The sequence below is a fragment of the Vulpes vulpes genome, chromosome 2, assembly GCF_048418805.1.
Source record: "Vulpes vulpes isolate BD-2025 chromosome 2, VulVul3, whole genome shotgun sequence".
Taxonomy (NCBI): domain Eukaryota; kingdom Metazoa; phylum Chordata; class Mammalia; order Carnivora; family Canidae; genus Vulpes; species Vulpes vulpes.
Window position 1 is genome coordinate 25,507,169 of NC_132781.1, and position 25,828 is coordinate 25,532,996.

A 25,828-nucleotide genomic window follows, 5' to 3' on the forward strand; every position below is an offset into this window, starting at 1 on the left:
TTAGCGCCAGGGACGGGCGCGCGCGCGGGTCCCCAGCACATCTGGGCGAGAGCAGCGCCGCTGGACCGAGGGGGGCGCCGAGCGCAGATCTGGAGCGGCAGAGGCAGCGCGCGGCTGGGGCCCTTCGAGGCGCTCGGGGCGCACATCTGGGACCTCGAGAGGGGGCCGCGCCGCGCGCAGCTGGGCCCAGGGAGGGGGGCGGCGGCTGCACAGCTGGCCCGGAGGGGGCGGGGTCGGTCCCGGGCGACCGGCGGAGGGGAGGGCCGCGAGCAGCGGGGGACCGGAGCATGGGACGGCGCGCCTGAAGCAGCAGGGGCGAGGCAGGGGCCTGGGAGCCCGGCAGGAAAAGAGGAGAGAAAGGGGCCCGACAGCAAAGGAGGAAGATGCAACTGACTCGCTGCTGCTTCGTGTTCCTAGTGCAGGGCAGCCTCTATCTGGTGAGTGGCCCGCGGGGAGCTGCGCCGAGGGGCGGGGGCCCGGAGGACGGGGGAGAGCCCGGAAACTTTCTCCCTGCCCCCGACATCCCGGGGATGGAGGGGAAGCCCGGAGGCTGGGGGAGAGGGCGGGTCCGAGGAGCGAGACCGGACCGCAAGGGTTAATAGGGGCGGGGAGAGGGTGCTCGGCTGGCCCACCCACTCGGCCGCCGGCGGCGGGAGGTGCGACCAGCACGAGGGAAAAGGCCGGCCGCGGGGCGCCCAGGGTTACCCGACCGGGTCCCGGTGCCCCGGGACGCGCGGAAGGGGAGTGGGGTGGGTGGCGGGGCCGACCACCTGCCGGGTCTGGGGCCGCGGGCTCTTCCCCGACCGCGGGGACCCCGAGGGCCCGGGACCTGGGTCCCTCGGCGCGCGGAGCCTGTCCAGGCAGGGGGCGGCCCCGCGGCCCCCGCTCGCGCCTTCCCTCCCGCTCCCTCCCTCCCCGCCTGTTGTTTTCCTCTCCTCTCCCGGCTGCGCGCAGCCCGAGCCCCACAGGACCTGGGCAGGCGGCTCCCGCCCCGGGCGCCCGCGGCAGCTGAGCGGAGCGCCCAGAGCCCGCTCCCCGTGCGCTCGCTCGCCGCGTCCTGCCGCCCGGGACGCCCGGGACTCCCACCCCGGCCCCCCGCCGCGGGCTTCACTCCCCTCCGACCGCCCCGCCCCCAGTCCTGCCGTAGAGAAGCCTCGGCCCCACATCTGGACCTGCCCGTTTCCTCAAAACAATAACCACCCGCTCTGTGCCACCTCCCCTTTGCCACAGTGGAAGCACCCTTCCCTTCTCCTATCCACACCTGCTGTCCCACTCCCCACCCTCCAGCCATTCAGCTGCGACCCCCGTGGCCAAGTAAACAAGGGTCTGCAGCCCCAGGTCCCAGTCCCCCTGGAACCCCCTCTCCTGGCTGCCCCTCTCTACCCTACCCCTGGGCCTAGCAGGCAGGGCCACCTAGCACATGTCTAAAGGCATAGCCAGCGCCGGGGTGGGGGGCATGAAGGCCCCGGGGGCCCCAGAGCCCTCCAGAGCCCAGCACTCAGGCATCCCCCTATCCTCACCCCAGGGGTCACCAGCAAACCTACAGGCTGCCCAGCTGTGAGCTGGTGCCCCTGGTGCTCTAACGCAGACACATAGGGGGGAGTACTCTCTTTAGAAGCTGAGTAAGCACACACCAGGCGGCTGCCCTCAGGAAACCTTGTCTACTCCCTGATGCCCTCCTGAGCTGTCCCGTGTCTGAGCTGGGTCACGCTGTCCTGCTGGCCCTCCCCATAGCTCCTTCAGGAGGCCTTCCCAGGTGTTGCCTGTTGCCATGGCTGATCCAGCAGATGCTGGCCAAGCCTTGGCAGTTTGGCAGAAGATTCCAGGTGGGGATGGAGCTTGGACAGAACCTCCATAAACGAACCTATGTGGTCCATGAGGCCAGAAGTGAGGGGTGAATCGGAGGGCTGACCCTCTGTGACTTAGCCTTCTAGGGATGTAACCTTTGAGTCCTGATGGCCTCATCTGTAGAACGGGTAAATTAAGAACTCCTGCCTCTTGGAGCAACGGTGTCGGGGCATGTCATCATCGGTGATCCTCAGAGATTTTGACCTTCCATATCTTGGCCATCCTGGGTGTGGAATTCACTCCTGGGCTCCTCTTATCCCTTCTGCCAAAACCTAAGCTGCATTTGCACATGGGAGAAAATGTCACTGGGTTCTATTAATTCTCTTAACCTCGGGGGATGAAATATCCTAGGATAAGGGGGGCGATGTCTCATCCCACAGACTAGGGAGTCCCAAAAAGCAGGGGCTGCCCTTCTCCTGTCCACCGGGGCTCTCCCAGCACAGGGATGGGGCTCTCCGATTCCACTCAGGGCTCCCTGAGGGCAGTAACTATGCCTCCCCATCGCGTTGTGAATTTCTCAGAGGCAGGGAATTTCCTCTGTGAAATCGTGACCTTATAACCTCTCCTGCGTCAGCACAGGGCTATGCTTCTGACATCAGCTGAGGACCATTCCCAAGATCGGAAGCTGAGCCTCCCCCATCAGACTGGAGACTCCCCAGGAGCAGGGGCTGTTTCTCTGGTGCCATGGCCCACGGGAGAGCATTCTCGACCATCTTTCCAGACTTGGAGTAGTGGCCAGAGGCAGGACAGTGGCGGGGAGGAGATGGAGGCGACCTGAATGTCACAAGGCAAGATGGGACCATGACACAAGCCAGAGTGTACACACCCAGCCCCTAGCGTAAGTGGGTGATGTGCAGGGATCCGTCAGCCTCAGATCGGTAGAAGGGTCAGGCTGTTGGTAGGAAACAGCGACCAGAACTCCTGGGTCCTCAGGGACAGGGCTCTCACTCTCCTCCCAACTCCCCTCACAGGTCATCTATGGCCAGGATGATGGCCCTCCCGGCTCAGAGGACCCTGAGCGCGACGACCACGAGAGCCAGCCCCGGCCCCGGATGCCTCGGAAGCGGGGCCACATCTCACCTAAGTCCCGCCCCATGGCCAACTCCACCCTCCTAGGGCTGCTGGCTCCGCCTGGGGAGGCATGGGGGGTCCTTGGGCAGCCTCCCAATCGCCCAAACCTCAGCCCCCCACCTTCGGCCAAGGTGAAGAAAATCTTTGGCTGGGGTGACTTCTACTCCAACATCAAGACGGTGGCTCTGAACCTGCTCGTCACAGGGAAGATTGTGGACCACGGCAACGGGACCTTCAGCGTCCACTTCCGACACAACGCCACAGGCCAGGGCAATATCTCCATCAGCCTCGTGCCCCCCAGTAAAGCTGTAGAGTTCCACCAGGAGCAGCAGATCTTCATTGAAGCCAAGGCCTCCAAAATCTTCAACTGCCGGATGGAGTGGGAGAAGGTGGAAAGGGGCCGCCGGACCTCGCTCTGCACCCACGACCCAGCCAAGACCTGCTCCCGAGACCACGCTCAGAGCTCGGCCACCTGGAGCTGCTCCCAGCCCTTCAAAGTCGTCTGCGTCTACATCGCCTTCTACAGTACAGACTATAGGCTGGTCCAGAAGGTGTGCCCAGATTACAACTACCACAGCGATACTCCCTACTACCCCTCCGGGTGACCCTGGGCGGGCCGCAGAGGCCAGGCTGGGGCTGGAAGGACAGGCCTGCCCAACGGAGGAGGCCATCTGGCTGGACACTGGGCAGGGAAGGGACCGGGGGGACCTCAGGCAGGGAGGGTGGGTGGAGAGGAGGAGATGCCAAGTGGGGCCAGGGCCAAGTCGCAGGTGGTGGTGGGGAAGGGGTCCTGAGTGTTGGCCCCAGCCTGAGGTGGTGGAGCGACTGGGACACAAGAGCACTGGAGGAGGAGTGGGTTCTCTGGGCAGCCCCACGGGGCTTCCCCACCAAGCAACGGGAAGATGTTGGGTCCAGGAGATCCCTGGGGAAGTCAGACCAGTGTGGCCCCAATAAAGTGATGGAGAGGAGCCTAAAGCCTTGGCTCCCTCTTTGCCATCCTGAGGAAGAACAGCAACAAAGAGAGGGGCGTTTCACCAGCGTGGACACCAAGTAGGCAACAAAGGATGGCAGAGATGGGGCTGCCTGGGCACCAGCTCTAGGTAGGGGGAGGGCCTCCCTGAGGCGGCCCCCCGTAAGCCCTTGACCTAGACTATGGACTGAGCTTGGCTTGAGGCTGAAGTGGTGACCCTTGAAGTCTTCTTGATGTCTTGACAAATAGACCATCTGTTCCCAGCCAGGCCATACCTTTCCAAGATTCCCTCTCCTGCCATTGCTGCCCACCCCCACACCCTGCTCACCCTTGTGCTGATGGGACACCCATCCTTAAGCTGAGACAGAGGGTGATTGTGGGTCTCCCAACACCAAGGCCACAGATGGAAGCCCACCCTTGCGCCGTGTCCCTCTGCTATGCCATCCCCTGCTGGCTCCTCTAGGAGTGTCCTTGTCCAGTGGGTGAACCTTGCCTGTCTGCCTGGGGCTCACCTGGGTAGAGCCAGCAGCTCCCCTCTTGGCCCATGGGGCTGAGGGCCGCCAGATGGTCAAGGGCGTGCTGGACCTGTTCCATGGTGTCTGTCTGTGGGTGGGGGAGGGGTGGGCGGGGTGTGACATCACCTGATTGTCGACTTCTGTGTGCAGAGTCTTGTTCTGGAACCGGGAATAAAGCTTTCCCAAGGCATTGGATTCCGAATTGTCTGGGGCAGGGAAGGGCCCTGGGTGCCCTATGTCCAGCCAGCCTTGCTCAGATGGCAGCAGGACATCTCCTGGAGACCAGAGCTGTGGTCTGGTCAGTGGCTGCTAGAGCTGCCACTCACTGACAGCTTTGGGGCTCCAGCCCCCTTTCTGGAGCCTTCGGGAAGTCTGGGCAGACATTGCTTGGCATGCTCCTGGGTGTAGGGGGGCAGCAGCTGCAAAGCAGTGTGGGGAGGAAGAGCTAGTAGGTGGGATGGGCCATTGTATTTCTTGGCTTCCCTAGGCTATTATCTGGGTGGGCCCGGGGTGGGGGAACCTTGCTCTCGCCATCAGTATTTTGCTCCGTGGGCTCAGATAAGTCCATTCTCTTCTCTGGGTCTCTTTCTGCTTCTTTGTAAACTGAGGAGCTTGCCCCACCCAGAGCTTCTCCAATGTGAGTGGGCATCTGAATCACTGGGAGCATCGTTTAACACATGCATTTCTGGGCCCCAGTTTCTAATTCAGTAGGGCTGGGGTGAGGTGCAAGGATTTGCCCTTCTGACAAGGACCCATGGTGGATACTGATGCTCCTGGCCCAGGGACCACACTCTGAGGACCACTCACATGACCTCTGTGTTCCTCTCTGGCTCTGGCTCCCTAAGATGAAGAGACACCTCTGAGGCTCTCTCCCCACTGTGACTTCCAGCTGCTTCTCCTGGGGAAACCTCCTGGAAGGGTCCTTTCAGAGAATCGGAGTGTTGGTTTCTCAGTCTGGTGATGTGCTAGTACGGCAACAGGCCAGGTTGGGGGGAAGTGGGGACAGAAGGAGGCCTGGGAGCAGCCATTCTCCTGCCCCAGCCTATGGGAAGGCCTTGGGAAGGATGTCTGCCCGTGGCGCCTCGCCCGGGAGTCAGCTGGGCCCTTTGAGGCTCAGTGCGCAGAACACTGAGCCCCGGGTACCAAGATCACAATGCCCTCTCTAAGGTCATCTGAGGTCTGCTCACTTGGGGGGGCAGCACTCAGGCCCCCTGGGTCCCTTTTGGCCGCGCAGCCACAGCTAGGAGAGTCATAGCAGGAAGGGAAGGTGGTCCTGCCACTCCTAGCTTGTCTCCCCTGCCCACCAGCACTCAGCACAGCCCCCTTGCTCCTCTCACTGCAGATTAGAGCTGGACGAGGCCTTAGAAGCCACCTTGCTCATGAAGTGACCCAGAAAGGGCACATGACTCAAGCTCACACTCCTGTTCCAGCTTTCCCCTGCATCGTGCCTCCTGGGGCCACCTCTCCTGAGCAGAGATTTGTGACACTCCTCCCACCGGGCCATGCCACTCTCTCCCTTCCCACCTTGGGACAGGTGCTTGGAATTCAGGCAGGCCCAGGGGCTCAGGACCCCCTGAGTGGGGGGCCCGGGGCTGCTGGAACCTGGGGAACTCTTACCTGTGGATGCCTCCAAAACACCACTGCCTCCCGCACCCTGTGGGCACCGGAGGAAGAGGAAGGCAGCGGTCCTGACCCTCCTCACCTGGCCTGGCTGAACTATTAGCAGGACCAGGGGATGCTCTGACCCACCCCCTCTGGCTCCTCTTTCGTGGAGAGCCAGATGCTGTGGACAGCTGGAGGGCTGGCCTGCCTGGCACACATTCCGTCTGAGCAGGGGATGGGTTCATTTTAATAACTTCATTTCACCCTCGCGCACACTCCACTGCCTCATCCCTCCTTTTCTGCCACACTAACCTGGCTGCTCTTCTCGGCTAGGATCTTGCTAATAGATTTTCTCCTGATTTGTAAGTCTTGTGGAATAGACCTTTGGGCCCTGATATTCTTGCCACCACCAATATTTCCTATGCCCCGTGGTCCTCACAAAGGTGAGGGGTCTACACAACTGCCTCTCGTCACGAGGGCGCCAACCTCTGCCCCCTTGGTGAGCAATGTCTGTGACATCCTCCCCAGGGAGATGGATCCCCCCCAGGCACTACATAAACTGCTGCTTGATCTTGCCAAACACTGGAGAGCAGATTCCTCTGGAAGGAAAGCTCCAGAAAAGAAGCTCTAGGTCCTTCCCTTACCCAACCCTTTGGCCTCCCCCACCTCTGCACTTCAGTGACAGGGCCTTTGGTCCTGTGGTCCAGCTGTGCCATCTATCTGCTCAACCTAGCTGGGGAGCTTCCCCAGGGCAGAGTCCTTGTCTCCTTCATCTGAGTGGAGCAAGCCTAGCAGATTGAATGCTCTTTGAGGTCATGGCCCAAATCACCCTATGAGACTGAGGAGCTGGGGTCTGTAACCCCACATCTGATTGAAGAGCCCGTGAGGCCAGCATCTGTGCCTCCCTCATCAGATTGGAGTTTCCTGAGGGCAAGAACTGCAATATGGACCTAAGGAGGAAAGCTTGCTCCCAGAACACGTGGAGGCTGCCTCTGACCTTTGGCTTTGGGCGCAGGTACTTTCTAGGTCTCACTGTCCCCATCTCTGATGGGGCGAATCTTCCCAGCTGTCTGTGAAGCTGACAAGAGGGAATCCATGTTAGGTCAACTGGCAGCAAAGCTGAGTCTTCCTCTGAATGAAGCTTAAGGCAAAAGCAATAGGTGTCTAGGTCCCTCTTCTCTCCTCCTTCCCCCTCATTTTTCCTCCCTAGGATGAGCAAGCGGGAACTGAGTCACCCCCTTCCCCGTCCTTGGCAGGGATGCTGGTGACCTTGCGTGTGGCAGTCTCCTGAGGCGAGGCCCATTGCTCAGAGATGCACGAGGTGGTGGGTGGGTAGGGAAGTGGGGGAAGGGTATGCATGGGGGTGGAGGCAGCTGAAGGTCAGGGGGTGACCAGGGATCTAGATTATCAAGTTGGGTAGCTATTGGGGGTTGTGGGAGACACAGTGAACCAGTTGCTACTGTGTTGGGAAGTGATCCAATGCCATGACTGGGAGTGGGAGAGAGAAATGTTACTTCTAGAGACTCTGAGTCCCGTGGTACAGCAAGGAGAATGGGGGTGGGGGATGGGGGGAGTGGGGTGACAGGCAAAGAGAGGCCCCACCAGCCCCACCAGGGAGGAGGCAAGATTGGGCGGGGGTGGCACCTGTCAATTATGCCAAAGTCCTGGAGTGGCAGCTGCCGTCATCCTTAAGGCGTAAATGCCAGAGGAGACCTGGCAGTCAGTGGTCGGGGGCTGGGCTCTGGTTCCATGGGGGCCCATTTCCTGTCGGCCTGCCAAGCTCAAAAGCTGACCGGATGATTCAAGTGACGGATGCCTACTTCAAAGCTTTCCAGTCCATCATCTCAGGGCCACCTGGCTAGATGGTCCCAAAGGACCAGCTGGCACCTCGCAAACCACAGAGGCTGCCCCTGAACCGGCAACATATGTGCTGCAGGAATTTATATCTGTGTCCTGATCCTGGGTCTGTAGTTCATTAGCTGGGTGGCTTTGGGCAAAGGACATCATCTGCCACACCTCCTTAGGTGAAAACCTAGGGACCTACCTACATTGGAGCATTGGGGGAAAAACTAAATGACTTACTCGACAAATATGATTTCTTCCTCCTTTGTTTTTGGATGTGGGCTTGTCAGCTTCACATAGCTGGGTGGAAGGGCCCTGGGCTGGAGGGAGGAGACTTGGCAGATTCTGCCCCATAATGCATGAGGCAGAGGCCACTAATTGTCCCATAATATGCATTTCCCCTTTTTCCATAGGAATAGAATCCTTAGTGTTTAGCTGGGCATATGGCTACCTGAGGTAAATACTACATCCCTCTGCCTCTCTTGTACCTAGATGGGGTCCTGTGACTGAGATCTGGCCAGTGAGCCAAAGGGTTATTTGGCAACTTCTAGAAAGACAGTTGATAAGACAGTTGAAAGACAGTTCTCGCTGCCATCTTAGACCATGGGCATAAGAGTCACATCCTGGAAGTGACAGAGCAATGAGTGGGGGAAGGCTTGGTTGCTGAACGCCTTGTGAAATAGAAAATGTTGTGGACTAGAAACACCATGTTAGCCCTAGGCTGCCTCCCTTCAGACTTTTATGTGAGAGAAAAATCCAATTTCTACCTCATTTACGCCACTGTGCTTTGGGTCTCCATTTCTTACAGTTACATCTATCACCACCCAACCCAGTGGATGTGTTTCAGTGCTTCCCTTCTGTGGACTCGTTTCCTCATCGGAGAAATGAGCTAATGATCACATATCTTGCCGCACATCAGAGAGGTCTTATAGGCTTGCGGGCAGGAATGAACTGGGGAGAGCTCTGGTCCTCCCCTCCCCCGCCACCCCCAACCACTCCCTGGCATGGAGGCCCACAATCTCCATTTTTGGAGGTGGAAAGAGTGGCTGCACCATGGCAGGGAGCCCCTGACGGGCTCAGAAGGATTCTCCACCCCTTCTGAAAGGCCTCCAGTCCCCAAATTCAACCCCTGCACGTCTGAGTCCCCATCCACATTCTGATGTTGGTGACACACAATCCTCGTTAAGGGCCTGACTGATCCCAGCCAGATGGGATCCTAATTTAATTAAAACCCTTTAATTACCTGCAACAACACAGCTTTGGAAGTCCAATGCAGGAGGGGCCCTGTGATGGGAGGGGAGAGGGCAGGGCAGCACAGTGGTACCTCCACCCGGTGGATACAAACTGCACGTAACAGTCAGCGTGGCCCCTGCCTCTGGCTTGGTCTGCAGCCAGGCGGGGAGCCAGGCCAACCAGGCCCTTGGCTGCAGAGTAGCAGGATCTAGAAACTGACACTGTCAGCGTTGGTTTGGTGCTTGCACTGGGACCACCAGAGGCCGCAGAAGTTCGGGTCTGAGCTGCCTGAGACCCTGGCCCTGCCTAGGACACTCTGGGTAAGAGCAGGCCCGCTATGGATTCCTCCCGAATTGGTCGGGCTTAAGAAATGGGGCTGCCTCCGCATCCACCGAAGGAAAGCCATGTCCCTGAGAATGGGGTCTTTCCTCGAGGACAGGCAACTGCCTGGGGAGGGGAACAAAAGCCAGTGGCCTAGGTGGGTTGTAGAGGGCTGCGTTGTTTCTTGGGCACCAGTAAGGACCTGCATGGTGCTGGGCGTCAGGTGGCTCCGACTTAGGAAGGCAGAAGGAAGGGACCCGGGCCAGGCCAGAGCCCACCAAGCCTTGGCAGGGGCAGATTCTGAAACCCAGGCTCTGTGAGCCGGGCTCTTCTTAAGCCTTGTGGACACCACACACTAATACCCATCTGTTCTCCCTTAGTGCTCATTCATTCAGCAAATATTGTTTAATAAAGCCTCTGAAAGTTCTAGCAAGTCTCCATGGCACCAGGAGATCCAGAAAAGGTTTCGGTTCACACTTGAGCCATGGCCTTCAAGGAAATGTTCTATTGGAGTCAGCATGATGTCAGTGGTTGGAACTGGAGCAAGAAACTCCAAGGTGAAGGAGAAATGCAAGGGGAAATATTGGGAGCCACTGGGCCCTGCCACACCACTCCAAGGGTTCTCCTTCCAAAGCTGAGCTGGGGAGACTCCGTCCTTGGCTCTGATGGACATGCTCCCCAGGAACCTAGGCCTTTCTGCTCCCACCCTTCCCACCCTTCCCCCTCTCCCTGCCAAGCCTCACTTGGCACTCTGTCTCGTGTCCTCTGCTGTCCCCTGACACCCACAGCTTTCTCTGAAGATCCTGCTCCTATCTCTGACTCAGGTTGAGTCTGGAGTGCTGTGTCCCTGCCAACTTGGGGACTATAACAATAGGAAATGTGGATTTCCCCCCTAGACTAATTGAGAGACTGGACACAGGAGCTGTTGGTGCTTCAGAATGGAGATTCTGTGAAGGCCTGGGGTATGTGCCGCTGGCCAGCTGGCCTGGAGTCTCCCCAGAGGCAGAGACCCTACCTCCGAGGCCTAACTGATGAACGACTTGCACCCCCGTGTCCTGCACACCAAGCCCTTCATGCTGAGGCATGCCCACGGCTGAAAGGAAGCGATGACAGGAGGACAAGCCACTGTCCCCACCTGGCATGCCTGACCTCCTGGCTAGGAGAGAGGCCCACCTCTCCACCCACCTGTCCCCAGTATTATATGTTGTTTTCTCTAGAAGGGTCTTTGGAGACCCAGGTTAGCTCAGAGGGCACAGTGAGAGGGGCAAGTTCTCGAGCTGAATCACTGAGAGTCATGGGAAAAGCCAGGGCCTTGTGGATCTTAACCCAATACCTGCTCTTTCCATTAGAGCAGGCTTCCTTGCCCCAGATCCCCTTCATGGCTTATGTGGTAAACCCACCTGGGGAAGAATGGCCTGCTCAGTCCCAGGGAGCCAGGGCACCCCTACCTTGGGGTCAAAATAAGGCCATCCCTCAGCTGTAATGTGTTTGAAGAGAGTTGGGTTTACACCGTAGTTGCCATGTGATCTTGGCCTGGTCTCAGGCTTCTCTGGGCCTTGGATGGCAGTTCTTTCCCTGCCTCCTCACATGGTTCCTGTAAGGAACAAACTGACTCTGTGAATGGTGGCACCACGTCAGGGCAGGGCTACTGTCATCTAGCACTGCCTGGTCCTCCTACCCACCTGCCAGGCCCCACGGGCATCCCAGAGCCTCACAGCAAGGGGGAGAAAGCTGGTTCCTCTTTCTTTTTGGGGTAGGCCATGTAGGGCAGTGGTCAAGAGGCTGGAATCTGAAGCCAGGCTGACACTTCCTAACTGTAGGCCTTGGGCAGGTTACTGAACATCCGTGTGTCTCAATTTCCCCATCTGTAAAATGGGGATAATCCTTACCTGTGAGGGGCTGTTGTGAATTAGAACATGTGTAGCAGTTGGAACTGTGTTTGGCACTGAGGCAGCGACCAGGTGAGCTGCTCTGAGTAGTCCCACACTACGGCCCTCCCAAATCTTGGCCAAGCCTGTGGGGAGGGAGTGAGGGGAAGAATGGCCATGGGTGCATTCATTTCTTGCTGCAGGAAGAATGTGCGGGAGAAGCCCACGCAGGGGAGGTCAGAAGTCTGTCCTGTCTATAAAAGATGATGCATACAAAGGAATCTATTTTTGTTTTCCTTGATTCCGGTGAAGAAATTGGGCCCTTGGTTGCCTTACTACTTAGCTCCTTGGGCCCAGAAGCCCCCTTCTGCACTCCAGAAGCCCCGGTGGTGCACTAAGGAGGTTCGTCTGTGTCCTCCCCTCCTGGGACCTCTGCTTGTAAACATACCACAAGGCTCAGAGAATGCAGGTGGCCACAGGGTCTTTATTTAGAAGCACAGGATTATAGAGCAGTCAGCCAAGCGTACTGAGGCAGCCTGCCCAGGGCCCCTCCTGCCTTACCTCGCCCTACCCCCTACCTTGTCTTTGTCACCTCCACTCGTCACCTCCATCTGTCACCTCCACCCCACGGATCAGTTTCTCATTACCCTGGATGGCCCATGGTCCCTTGCTGGCCCCCCTGAGAGCAGGGTATGCAAAACGTACCCACCTCAGACTTTACCCCTGAGGATGAGTCCCCTGGGGACTGGGCCTTGCGTGACCCATTTCTTCCACACTTTGAGAAGGGCCAAGGGCCTGGGGTACACGCACAACCTTGCTACTACATCTTGACTCACAGATGACGTCCGAACTTCATTGCTCTCATGGGAGTCTTCGACAGGGAGGGAGGAGACCCGGGTCAGGAGGTGGCTAGCCCCCGCCGGGCAGCATCTACACAAGACAAGAACGATGCTGGTTTGGGGAAACAGGGGCTAGGTGGAGGATACAGGAGCATGGAAGGGTATACAAATGCCCCATTTCCCAGTCTTGGCAGCGCCGGGCCTGGGATAGGAGGGGGCTGCTTACTCAAGCTCTGCCATCTGCCTCATCTCAGCAGAGATCAGCACTGGAGGGCTCGTTGTAGGCAGGCTTTTTTATTTTTTTAATGCGGCAGGATCAGGCTCAAGATGTCACTCCAGCGAGCCGGACGGGAGACAGGGGAGGGAAATGTCTAGGAAAACAGGGGAGAAATGGACGCTTCCATGCTCCAGGAGGAGGGAAGGACGGGGAGTAGAGAAGGAGGGGAAAAAAAGAGGAGCCCAAGAACAAAAATGGTGCGGAGGAGATGGGCTTGGATTAGCAGCTATGCATCACCCGTCTTTCCCTGGTCCCTCAGAAGCCAGCCAAAGCCCGAGGCGCAGGGCTCCCGGGTCCCAAAGTTCCGGCCGGCCCCTCCCCAGGCCCTCTTCTCACATCTGCAAGTCCAAGGCCTTCTGCCCCGCCTCCTACCTTCCTCCCTGGAATGCCTCATGTCAAGCGCTACTCGCTTCCTTCCCCGAGACTGTGACAGTGGCGATGGGGGTGATCATACATGCGCCATCCCAGGTGACTGAAAGATGTGGTACCGGCTGACTCCTTCCTGATACTTCTGGGGACTCCCCCTCCTCCACACACCACAGCAGGCCAAGGGCGTGGAGCTCACGGACGCCAGGCTGGCCGCTGGACGCAGGTCCTTTCTCCGCAGGGAATTCTCCCAAACCTGCCCATTTCAGTGTCTCATTGCAGATTTACATTCCATTCCAAGAAATCAAAAAAGGGAATGGGCCCCAAAGGCTGTATATAGCTTAGGCTAGAACCAACTGGAATTACGTGGTGATGACATTAACAGTAGCAGCAGTTTATCTTTCTGAAGCCCTGTTGAATGACAGTCACCGTATTAAGGACTTGACATATACTTTCTCATTAATTTCCCAAGAGAACTCTATGCCGTATGCCCATTTTACAGATGAGAAAATTAAGGCTGATGCAGACAAGTGCTTTGGCCAGGATCACGAGTGGCGGCCGGAGAGCAGAGCCAGGCTCCCAGACTCCAGCTGCTGTGCCACCAAACACCAGCCTGGGCTGGCCCCTCAGCGCTGCACTCTTACCAACTGCACACCCCCTGCCCACCGCCACCTGGTCAGACCACTCCTCCACCCCACCCCATCCCAGTCAATGGCAATTCTCAGTCATTGACCTTATTCTCTACTTAACACCGGAAAACTCACAAGTCCCCAGGGGCACACTTCTCTGCCCATCTTGACACAAACTGCCTGTGTCTGCAGGACCCTCCTCACACCCACAGAAGGTGTCCCTCCGCGGCCTTCTTAAGCTCCCCAGCCCTCTGTGTGCTCAGCACCTCAGGGCATGGACCATCCCCTCTCTACTGGAGACTTGCCACCAGCTTCAAACAGGTTTTGTCCTATGGGAAAGCCCACCACCTTCTACTCATTTCCCCCTCCAGGCACCGCCGGAACTTCTCTTCACAGCCATACCTGAATCCGGAGCCTGTCCTCCCTCTCCCGGCTCATGCGTCACCTCCCACCCCCTCCTCACCTCCCCCGACCCGGCCCTTCCCTGAGTGGCCCTGGCTAAGGTCACCAAGGACTTCCATGTTACTAGCTCCAATGGACATTTTTAAATCCTTGCTCTCAGTCGACAGCATTTGACACATTTAACTCTTTCATATTGGTCCTCTTCACTTCGATTTCTATTTCTGGCCACTTCTCCTTTGTGACTTCTCTTCCACAACCGGTCTTCAAGGCTAAGGATTCCTTAAGGTTTAATCCCAGGGCCCCTTCTCTCCTCACTCTGTACTCTTCTTTGGATCCAACACACCCAGGGCTTCAGTTCCACCTATAGACCAGTATCTCCAGAACCTTCCGACTAGTCCCGTCTTCCCTGAGTGCTAGGCTCATACATTGAACAGCCCACATGATGCCTCTCATGATCAACAAATAAGATGAAATCAGTGATCTAATTTCCCTCAAGCCTGTTATCTTCCCATCCGTCTCTATTTGGGTGAGTCCATCCTGGTCGCCTCCTCGTCTCTACTCATCCAATCCATCATCAAGTTCTGCCAAATCTGCCCCCTAAATCTCTCTCAAAAAGATCTACTTCTTGGCTCTGCTACCTCCCGAGTGCATGTTCTGTTAGCTCTGGCCTTCCCTCTCCCCACTGCCAACATTAACTTTTCTAAACTCTAGCTAGAGATCTTATTAAAATGAAATCTTGTCACCCTCTTCCACCTAACACTCTTTAATGATTTCCCACCATTCTCAATTAAGTACCTAAATCCTACCTGTGACCTAGGGAGGTCCTCCCAGCTCTGGTGTCTAACTCGCTGCCACACTCGTCCACAGTCCAGCCACCCAGACTTCCGGGCTCTAGGGGCTCTGAGTTCCCTCCCGACACTTAGGACTTGACATGTGCCATTTCTTTTGTGCAGAGTGTGCCTACCCCACCTTCCCAGGCTGATGGCTCTTTGGCCTTCAGCTCTCACCTCAAAAGCTGCTTTCTTAGGGAAGTCTTCTGGCTCCCCCCAGATCAATTCCCTGCTCACAGGCTCTCAATGGTGCCCCATATATTTCTTTCAGAACACTCAGCATGGTTTGAAATCACGTGTCTGTCAAATTAAGGACACTCTCTCATAAGATTCTAGGCTCCATGGAAGTCAGGGAGCAGTTAGTGGGATTTGCTGTTTACCCCTAGAAACCAGCACAGTCTCTGGCACATCATATATTGAATGTGGAAATGAATAATTAGTAAAGAAAACAGAAGAAAATACATTCTTAAAAGCTAAACCAAGGCAAGGTTCTTAAATTTAGGTTGGTGTGGAAGACCCTGGGGATCACCCAGTGGTATGTTGACCACTCCCCTTTTTCTCTTCTGATTTTGTTCAGAGGGAGTGGGGGCAGGAAGGATACTCAGTGGAGATCACAACCCTGGAATGACTCGAAATTATACTGGATCATGTTGTCAGGGGATATGCCCATTTTTCATTAGTGGTTCAATGAAATACTTCTAATACTTATAAGAGATAGAAGTAAAATGTTTATTTACCCAAAAATATATATATAGTAATAATAGGACTATTGGTTCATGTATGTCAAACTACCTATAGATTGCTTAATATGGGTTTGAACTGCGTGGGTCCACTCGTATACAGATCTTTTTTGATACAGTGCAGTATTGCAAATGCATTTTTCTCTTATGATTTTCCTGTTATTTTCTTAAGCTTACTTTTATTGTAAGCATATAGCATATAATACACATACAAAATACGTTCATCAATATGTTTATGTTACTGGTAAGGCTTCTAGTCAACAGGATATTAAGTTTTGCAGGGTGGGGGTCAAAAGTTATATGCAAATTTTTGACTGCACAATGGGGACAGGGGTGCCTCTAACTGCATTGTTGTTCAAGGGTCAATCGTACTTCATTTTACCATTAAACCACAGAGTTTAAAGCATTTTCAAGTGCTGCGGCATAACAGGAAATAATGAGGGGCACAGATGTTGAGAGGACAGATTTGAAACCATACCAATGATGTGTGCTGGAGCTGGTTCACGCTGGCTCTCTAGAGCCAACTGTTAAATTTTTAGGAAGGTTGAGAGTTGGTTAAATAGCCAATTAAAAATTAAATTATATTAACGTATGATTAACAGCAAAGGTAATAAATGTTCCAAATTCATCCCTAATTTTTTCACATTTTGCCATTACCTACACTCTTGAGGTTCTATATGTCTACTGTAACTGCATGGCAGAAATACTAAAAGCAGCAGTGAGCGGCATGCTTCCTAACTCTGTGCTTCATAAAGTTTGAACTGGGCCCCGGTGAGAGTATCTACACCATGGAAACTGGCAAAGCTACCCATTACGGGATACATTTTGGGGTACTGAATGTTACACATTTTGGTAGCTCACCACCTAACCAAACCACTGGCTCCTTAAAATATTTTAAAGGTCACTAGTAAACGTGAATCTAACTTTTACTTGGAAGATGGACAGATTGAAAAAGTATAGAAAACATAGGTCCATCTAAATTTAGGAAATCATTCTCAAAATTGTGTAAGGCTGAAGGTGGTGACTGTTTTCTTCAACTTAAACCTGTAATTATTCTATATACATTTTATTACAAATATCAGTTACTGGAGTGTAATTTTACGGAACCCGTACACCATGACTTCTAGACAAAAATAAATGTGTTGACTAAATTGAGGCATAAGTCCTTAAGAGTGGGCGGGAGAGATTCCTTTTTCCTCTCCCTGCCAAACTTCTGGAAAGCGTAGCTTCTACTCATTCTATATTTGCTTACCTTCTCGTCAGTCTTGGCTTCTGCCTCCTGCCTCCACCATTTGACAAACTGCTCTAAGGTAACCAGTGACCTCCTTACTGCTAAAATTCTCTTCTCTTCAGTCCTCAATGTCATGACCTCTCTGTTTCTGAGAGCCACTCCCCCGCCTCCTCCATTAGACTGAAGTAGTAGATGAGAAATCCCACTCTCTCCCCCAATCCTGGCTTGGCATGATGTTTGGCACCTTCTGGGTGCTCAGGCCATTGTTTGCTGGATCACTGGCCTTTTATATTTTTTAAAAAATATTTTATTCATTTATTCATGAGAGACACAGAGAAAGACAGAGACACAGGCAGAGGGAGAAGGCGGCTCCATGCAGGGAGCCCCTTGTGGGACTTGATCCCGGGACTCCAAGATCACACCCTGGGCCAAAGGCAGGCGCTCACCGCTGAGCCATCCAGGGATCCCAAGGACTGAGTTTTAATCCCTGTGACCTTGAACATGTCATCTCACTTCACTGGATGTCTGTTTGTGATGTCAGAAGAAGATGAACCATGGGCAGGGTGGGGGGGGGTGTCTTCTTTCCCTTTGGCTTGTCAAGAGCTCACCTTAAGGGGTCTTGAGAAAGCAGCTACAACTTCCCCCATTTCAACTGAGCCTCACGAGCAGGCATGTGTCCACTTCACTGCCAAGCAAACTCTCGGGAGTTTCATTTTTTCTTTGGGCCTTGGGCCTAAGCCCTAAAGCTACTCCTTTGCCTTCTGTTGCTTCTTAGCTCAGAGTCAGGTTGAGTGACCTTGAGGAAGTTATGCTATCACCTTCCCAAGCTATGATTGGGATGAATGGGGACCATGTAAGACAAGCTGGCAAGTGTTCAGAACTCCTGCGAGATCTGTAAACTGCGGGTCCTGATGCTACATTCCTGTACTTGAGTAACGAGTATTTTATCTTCATAATGTTTTCCCCGTAGAGTTGATCCCCTTCAACTCCTTAATCATTTCTGTTGCTTGTGCTGAATTCCCTCAAGTCTAAAATTCTTTTTTCCTGGAGCTGCAGGAATCAGAACCAAACAGTATTCCAGATGCCACTTTCTATTCCAGCATTACAGGATTTACAGAGGGGGAGCGCTCATCTTTCTAATGGCTTAGCAGCATAAAGATCTCATCAGTCAACAACATTCAAGTTTCTGCTCTCATCTGGAGGTCAAAGCTTCTGGTTCTCCCAGCTCATTATCCCAAATACTGATCATCCTACATTTGCTTTCTTGCTCACTGCCTCCGTGAGGTATCCACCTATCGGGTCAAAGGCCCCAATGTGGTGCGGTCACCTCTGAAATTAAAAGGGGGAAAACACATTCACCCTGTGCATACACGTACATAAAGAGCAGTCCAACGATCCTCACCTGAATGTTAGATTAGTCAGCCAGCCATTAGAAATGAATCTAAATGATGTAGGGCAGAGTTCAGTAAAAAGTCATGAGATAAAGGAAACACATGGGGCCCAGGCTGATTAAAAAGATAATTGGTTGTGGAAAATAAGGTTGGGTGCCAGCCAAGAGTTTGTCTTTGACGAAGATAAACCGAAGGATCCAATACAGTCCTATTGGGGGATTCAGATACTGTTCTCTAGGAGTTGAGGAGCCAGAACAAAGCAACAGTCAGTTTCAAAGTACAGCTTGACTCCCCCTCTGTTTGTTGTTCTGCTCATAAACATACAAGCTGTTTCCTTTCATCTGCACAGGCTCACACAATACAGAGAACCCACAATAGGTTTAAACCAGATTTATAAAGGGATGTGCAGAATGGGGAAGCCAGAGATCTTTCGGCCTAAGAAAGGATCTTGATGTCCTTGGCTAGAATTAAAAAAGAAAAAAGACTCTCTCTAAAGATCCACAAGCCCAGCAGACTTACCAGTGATAAGAGAAAGGCCTCTCTTACCTGAATTGTTAAACCCCATAAAGGTGTTTGAGATGCCTCACAGCAACACAGAGAGGTTTCATCTCCACACAGGGAATGGGAAAATTTTCCACGGATGGCCAGATATAGGAGGGCTGACAACAGGGAGGAGGGGAGGTGGGGAACAATGCCAGATACTCTGTTTGGACCTCAAACTGCAACTCCAAAGGTTCTGTGAAACTACTTGCCTGAAATATTGTTTTGATAAATAAGCTATATCCTTGTGGAATTGAAATCTCCAACTGTTCCACTGGCACGGACATCTCTGCAGTGACAGCACATGCCCCAGATTGTGGAGTTAACTTGAATTAAATTTCAGATGTGGGGGAGCTGAGGGAGGGGGTGGTGGCAGTGGGAGGTTTATGAACAGTATGCTGGGGCTCTGATGTTGTCATAACCAGATGGCTTCAACTGTATCATTTAAACAAAAACAAACATGTCCAGAAATAATATAATAATGACAGGAGAAGCATTGGGCAGGTTCACCTATACCTGAAATCCTAACAGCTTTGTACCCACAGTAAAGCCCACAATGGAAATCCCAAAAATATTAGGAAATCCCCAGAGACCTTCATCCTTATGGAAGCCCAGTGCCAGGACTTCGACCCTCCTGAGGACTTTTCTCTGAACCCACTGGCCCCCAACCCACAGCTTTCTACGAATGAGGAGGAAAGCAAATCTGAAGCCAGGCTGGAACCCTGGCCCCTGTGAAGAACAGGACAGGAGACCTTTCTATAGCTTTGCTCTTGCTATTCCCATAGGAAGGAAGCTTTACCTCAGATTTTATACCGAAACTTTTCAGAAATGGAACTTCCTCCCAATACTTACATAATCTTTTCAGGGTACCACATCAGAAGAACTGTCACTCGACAATTGTGTGATCTGTTGCATGTCACTTGACTTCTCTGGGTTTCTACTTCTCTTTGCTCTAGAATGGGAGGGTGCTGTCTGTCACATGGTGGTTGGGAAGTGTCAATGTATTACTGTATGTGAAGGTTCAGTGAAAACTGAGAAGAGCTGAGCAAATGAGCAAATGGCCCCAGAGTGTCCTGAGAGTGGCCCGAGGAGACTCTGTACATGCTGGATCCTGGGCCCAGTGTGCTGACCTGGAAAGTGGAAATGAGGTGGCCCCAGCCAGCAGCCACAATGCAGGGCACTGGAGGTTTCCTCATGTATGGGACATGTGGGAGGAAACCAAGAAGTACGATGGAGTGGTTTCCAACAAGCACATCCTGTGTTTGACTGTATCAATGCTACACCATAGCTAGTCCATTCTAGGACCGCCAAGAGAAATGAAAACTGGAAAATCTGCAAAGGCCAAAGTCACTGAAGGGAAATTGGAAGGTAGAATATGTTGAGGCTCCATCTAAGGTCAAATAGTACACATGTTGGCCAGGTGGCCAATGCATTTTCCAGCATGTCCCACTGTCCTGTCCTGTCCAACACTGCTATGAGAAAGGCAGAGGAGCCCAGGAGAGTCCTTGTGAGCCCATTGGGAACTCAGACATTAACTTTTCTGGAAACACATCAAGTCAGTGACAGAACCAGTTAGAGATAATAATTTCCCTTTATTTAATCTCTACATTCACGACCCCTTGATCTTTTTCTAGTTAGCTAGGAGAAGGGAGATTGGGAGTTAGGTGTTAGAACCCTGTAGGGCATAGAAAAAGCCCACTCCCATTACCTGCATTGGCAAAGGCAGGAGCCTGATCCCTCATTAGGATGTGGCTTGTGAGATACTCAAGAAGGACAAGACAGAAATAGATGACGGGAGCTCACAGAGGAAGCTTGAGATGAGGGAGACGTGATAAATCCCCACAGACAGACATTTCACATATAATCTCTGGAACTGAAGAACCAATCTAGGCCTTCGAAATCCCTTAAGGAACTCAGACCCCAAAAACCAGCCAGGTAAGTGAAACAAAAGACCAGAGATACCACACAGTACAAAATAGTAATTATTTATATTTTCAAAAAGAAAAAAATTAACATTTGGAAGTTCTCCCCTGTAGGAAAGGGGTGAATTGGAAGGAACAGGACTGGCTCCTATGCAGGTGGCAAGTCAGGTACAAACAGCTGAGCAATCTGGGCTGGGATTTTTGTCACACAGTATTAATAATAAAATTTCCTTTTCTTTTCTCTTCTTTTTGTTCTGTTTTTGTGTTTTGTTTTTTTAGAAAAGGGGGGGAGGGAAGAGAAATAAAATCAGAGAAAAATGCCAAAAAACATTTTCCACAATATCTAAAAACAGAGAACCATAGTTCTTGTCAAGACAGTATGAATTCTGGATGAATTATTTTTTCCAGTTTTCAACACCAATAAAGATTTTTTGCAAAAGCCACCACATCAGAACACGCATCTTCCAGCTCAAATAACCTCCTTCCCCTCTCGCCTTCACTTGTCATTTTTCATAAAAGGATAAAAGGATGTATTCTGTTCTTGCAAACAATAAGTGCTAACAACAAGAAAGCTCTTCTGATACTTGTATGGTGGTGAGTTGTCACAAATATCCAAGTTTTAGCACAGCTGGATGGACTAAAATTTCTCTCAACATAAATACTACTGGAATCCACAAACTGATTTTTGAGAAATTCTGCAAAAATCTTTTCTTCTTTTCTTTTCCCTTCTCTTAAAACTAAATGTCCTTTTTTTTTTTTTCCTTTTTGCTCCAGGCACCTGACGATTTGCTCTGCTCCGTCAGATGCAGACAGGTTTCTCCGAAGTACCACCGCTGGGATGTCCTCAGGGCTGGCGCCTAAACTGAATCCCCACAGTATCAAACTTGGCCAGGCCAAAGGGAACACAGTGACGCAGCAACAGGGTTTTCATTAGGTTGAGCAGCCCCAGGTCCCGGGCCCTTCCCTCCCCCCACTTCCCCCAAGTTTATTTAGTGCTGTTTTAAAAGTCTGGGGGCCACGATGCAGTCTTTTGCCCCCACAACAGAGTAAAAGCTCCACAGATTGCGCTGTCTACCTGGTGGTCAGTGGCAGCAACAGTGGCTGCTGCTTCAGGAAAATAAACGGAGTCTTACGACAGGCAGGATCTTAGGATTGCTTCAGGCGCTTGCGTGGGGGTCCCAGAAAAGGGCACTGTGCTGAAGCCAGAGAGCGGTATGCCTCAGCCACCAAGTGGGGATGTGACACCACCATTGACTTCCACCCGGAGGTCTCCAAGACATCCGAAGCATGACTAGGAGAAATGTGGAGAGATGGATTACCAACGGCGAGAGAAAGGGATGGAGTAAACAGTCCCTGGGCAGTCTAACTTCCCAGAGTTCACTATAAAGGATGCCACTGCAAGAACCTCAGGCCAAACCCTTACTCTACATGGAGTCTATCAGACAATGTGTGGACAGGTGATTAGGCTGGGGCTGCAGCAGCTCTGAAAACCTAGATTTTGAGTCCCTATACTCTCAAAAACGAAGGGTAGAATGCTGCTTAAGCTCTTCTCTACACTGTCAATGCTCTTTATATCCACCGGTGAGGCTAATACAGAGAAAGAGGAAGGGCTCTCTTGGTTGAGCAGCTCTGAGCTTGCACTTGGCTCTGCCATTATTGTAGTCCCTGACCACAGAGCAGATCACAGCCTGGGGCCTATTCGATCAAAAAGGAGGGGATCATAACCACACTCTACTGAATGGTTAACATCTAATAAGCAGCAGCCAAGTATCCAGCACAGAGCAAACAGTAACTAGAATGAACATTTAGGGGTCTCTTCCCACCCACCTTTGCCGCAATTGGTAAATTCCTTTGAAACAACCTTACCAACAGCCTTACACAAGAGGAAGTTGATTCCTGTTTGGGGGAGTTTTCTGTGTTGAAGAATGTTCATCCATTCACCTGGCAACCTTTAAGTCCCGCCTCAGCTGGGAACTGCTGCTATGATGGCTTTTTAAGTTCTGCTTCTCCCTTTTGGGTTTTTCCCAACTTTTGTTCTCCAAGAGGCAAGGTAGTAGAACATGCCCCACTGAGAATTACTGCAGAGTAATATGGCCAGGTCATTTGTCATTTTAGGATGAAGGAACTAGTCTACTGAGATGAATGCTTCTTTCTCCAAATAGTATTTAACAACTTTGACTACTGGTTATCCCTTCTCTTTTCCCCATTCCACAGTCAGTTGTGAGATACGTTTTACTAACATACAAAACACACTTCTGTTCTTCCAGAGATCTACATGCTCTAAGCCAGGGAATGGGAAGCAAAGGCACTACCATTCGGGGCACATCGCTTTTCCAGGCCAGCCACTTTTATCATTTCATCATTTCCCATCACCGTGAGGAAGGAAAACACCTCTCTCACCAATCGGATTAGCCCTATAAGACAGAGCAAAATCATCTTCCATTTTGTCAAGCGGAAGGGAAAGATGAAAACCCTCTACTTACTATTACAAGGGGTTAATGAAACCACTTGCCTGTTTTACTCGCTAATTCAAAGTCTTTCTCCTTTCTCTAGCTAGCCCAAACTCTCCTGAAAGAACAGCTTTGAAGATGCCAACTCACTAGTTGATGAAATCCACCGCCTGAGTTTTCAACTGATCGGCGCTGTGGAGGTCAGCCAGGATGAGAATCTCTGCAGCATTCTCCACGGAGAGGTTACTGCAGAGGGCGTCCTCACACATGACCTTCAAGCGCTCCAGGGCATACTGTAAAACACAAGCACTGCTGTGGTCAGGGCAGGAGTGCTTCTGGGCTGCCTCCGCTGAAGCTGTTGCTCCTCAGCGGGACCGCCAAAGAACTGGATTCCCAAGCAAAACTGCACAGAGCGTGACAAGGCTACTACTGCAATGATAAAGCACAAGCATGCCCCAAGGCTGAAAATAATGCGCATGGCTGCCATTCAAGTTCTAAAGTCTACCTACTAAGAAAAATGGCAATGAGGGCATATACCCACAACCTCAAGTTCACCCTGCCTCAAGTATGACTGAAGTTGTTTCTTGGACCACCACCATCTACCCTCCCTTACAATGAGAGGCATAACCCTGCTTCAAGCCAACAGGGCATTACATTTTACATTGCTGCTATCCTTTTAGTCAGAGGCAAACTAGGGTGATGCACAGTCCTTTCTACTTAAGCAATGTCACCAGCCCGGCAGGGTATCCCAACTGGCCCATCGGGCTATGAAAAGAAGCCCTGTGGTGACTTTCACCAGCATCTCTGCCACTAGCTGGTCCTGAATGAGGGTCAACCAAAGGCCTCCTTTTAAAGAGAAAAGGATAAGTGGAGTCTTCTTTACTGGGATTGAGGTCAAGATCCTCAGGGTAGAGGAACAAAGCAGCAGAGACCCTGGATCCAGTTTTGGTTTAAAAACTTCTATTTTCCAAGTAGAGTATAAATGTTCTGGAAATGAAGGTCTAGGTTAATACTGAGCACATCTGATCTAGCTGATTTGTTTTGATGTCACTATACTAAGTGCTTTCAAATACGAGATTATGAATTTACTAAGGAACTTCAGGAGTGAGGAGAAGGAAGGGATAAAAGAAGGCACAAAATAAAATGCCATTAATTGGCTTACAGGAGAACAGTTTGCTTTAAGGGTATCCAGTTTCCATATCAGTCCCACTTTAAGGACCTCAGAACTCAATGACACAATAACCCCTTCTGGCTGAATCATGGCAATCAAACCAAGACAATTTTATTTTTATGAATTCTGGGTGAGGAGGCATATCTGCTGGCACTGTGATCTCCTGCAGCAAAAAGAGTTTTATTGGTTTTGGTACAGCTTTAATTTTTTTACATTTGAGTAACTGGAAAACAGTTACCATGGAAAACAGGAATGACACCAGACAAGCAAGAAATTAGGTTGCTGTTTTTGTTTTAGAAGGCTGGAAAAGGTTGAGTAAATGTTCAGACTTTATACAGTGCCTGCACAGAACATTCCTCTTATCCTTTCTCGATACATTCTTTTAAAAGGACTTTTACTGTGAATAGTTCTGATCCCTACTGCATAATTAGACAAAAGTAGCCATTCTTATCCCTTGGGGGACAAAGTTTTTTTCTTAATTATGCTTCTGAAAAACCTGCCTAATGGCTGTACTTACCCAAGAGATTGAAATTGTGTCTCCCAGGCCTGGCCGACGTGTTTTGTTTTGTTTTTGGTCTAATTACACGTGTCCCCAGGAGACTGGAAAAGCTCAGAAGAAGCTGTTTCAGCCTCTGGGGTAAATTCTAGATGTTTAGATCCTTCCATGAAAGATTTCTTATTCTATTTTCCTGACGCTTACAACAAGGTGTAAAGGCAAAATGTTTTCAAATAAGCTTGGAGCAAAGACTGTCTGAGGGGAAATTCTGAATGGAATTTGAAAATGCACCCTTCACTTCTCATTCATAAATTTAAAGCACTGCTGTGATTCAACTACTTTATCTCTTAACACACTGTACTGAAAATACCATCCATAGAATGTCAGTTCAGGCTGATCCCTATACTCTGTGTACTTACAGGGGGTTCCCCAGTGGGTTCTCTGGCTGAGGAGCAGGAACGAAAACCGAGGAATGACACAGATGTCAAACCCTGGTCCTGAGAATATACACTGCTGAGCCTCAGTATTTCTGTCTGAAAAGTGAGCCTTTTGATACAATTTATCCTTATGGGGGCTAGAAGATGAGGGGGTAAATACCTGCTGTGTCTAAACTTCACTGAAAATCAGAGGGTTGGTAAGACAGGATCACTATAAACGCATGTTTACAAAAAGCTGTGTCTTCTACTTTCCCAGAGCTCACAGTATATATTTTCTTACTGCCTCCACTGAAAGCAAGATTCCTGTGGTCAGAACGGAACTAGACTGGGAGGGTGGAGTATGTTCGCACTGCCTAACTGGATTCACAAAATCTTGAAACGATACAGCTACCATCCAAACCTTTTCATCAGCAGGGCTGACAGTTTATGTGCCTCATCCTCTACCAACACTACAAAAAGCTGATCAATAAAGACAAAGCTTCCACTGTCAAAACATGCACTTTCTCTGTTCTTGAGGTGCAAAGAAAGGTGGAAGAGACTCTTCCTATGGGTAAATCCTGGGAGGGCTCTAGTGCCCTCAGGTCAGAGCCAGCTCTGCCCCGCAATGGGTGCCACAGCATGATGGCAGGAAGAGAAGCTGGCAAGTCCAGTAGGGAACGGTCTTTCTCACAGGGTCTACTGCTGGCCAGGTATAAGTACTTTTAAGACAAATTTCAGAAGGAAAAAGAGCTACCCACTCCCACCTCCTCAGCTTGTGCTTCCTCAGACCACAGGGGCCTTGGAGGACAGGTTATTGAGCTCTTTCTGACATGTCTACATAATGAAAATCAGTTTCCT

At 51.7% G+C, this 25,828-nt stretch overlaps 2 protein-coding genes across 3 annotated transcripts in view; one reads left to right on the top strand and one right to left on the bottom strand.

Moving 5' to 3' along the window:
* Positions 1 to 235: 235 nt before the first annotated feature.
* On the top strand, positions 236 to 4,594 carry NXPH3 (neurexophilin 3). Its single transcript, XM_025995854.2, has 2 exons — positions 236 to 437; positions 2,820 to 4,594. The coding sequence occupies exons 1-2, from the start codon at positions 384 to 386 to the stop codon at positions 3,522 to 3,524; spliced, it is 759 nt and encodes a 252-aa protein (XP_025851639.1). The 5' UTR covers positions 236 to 383; the 3' UTR covers positions 3,525 to 4,594.
* A 15,890-nt stretch (positions 4,595 to 20,484) lies between these two features.
* SPOP (speckle type BTB/POZ protein) overlaps positions 20,485 to 25,828 on the bottom strand; it is a 66,690-nt gene continuing 61,346 nt past the window's right edge. For both annotated transcript variants that reach the window (XM_025995855.2, XM_025995856.2), the window contains 2 exons: positions 23,038 to 23,180; positions 20,485 to 21,728 (listed from right to left, as the gene is read on the bottom strand). In XM_025995855.2, coding sequence (XP_025851640.1) covers positions 21,584 to 21,728; positions 23,038 to 23,180 — 288 coding nt within the window. In that variant the 3' untranslated portion in view covers positions 20,485 to 21,583. The remainder of the gene's footprint in view (positions 21,729 to 23,037; positions 23,181 to 25,828) is intronic.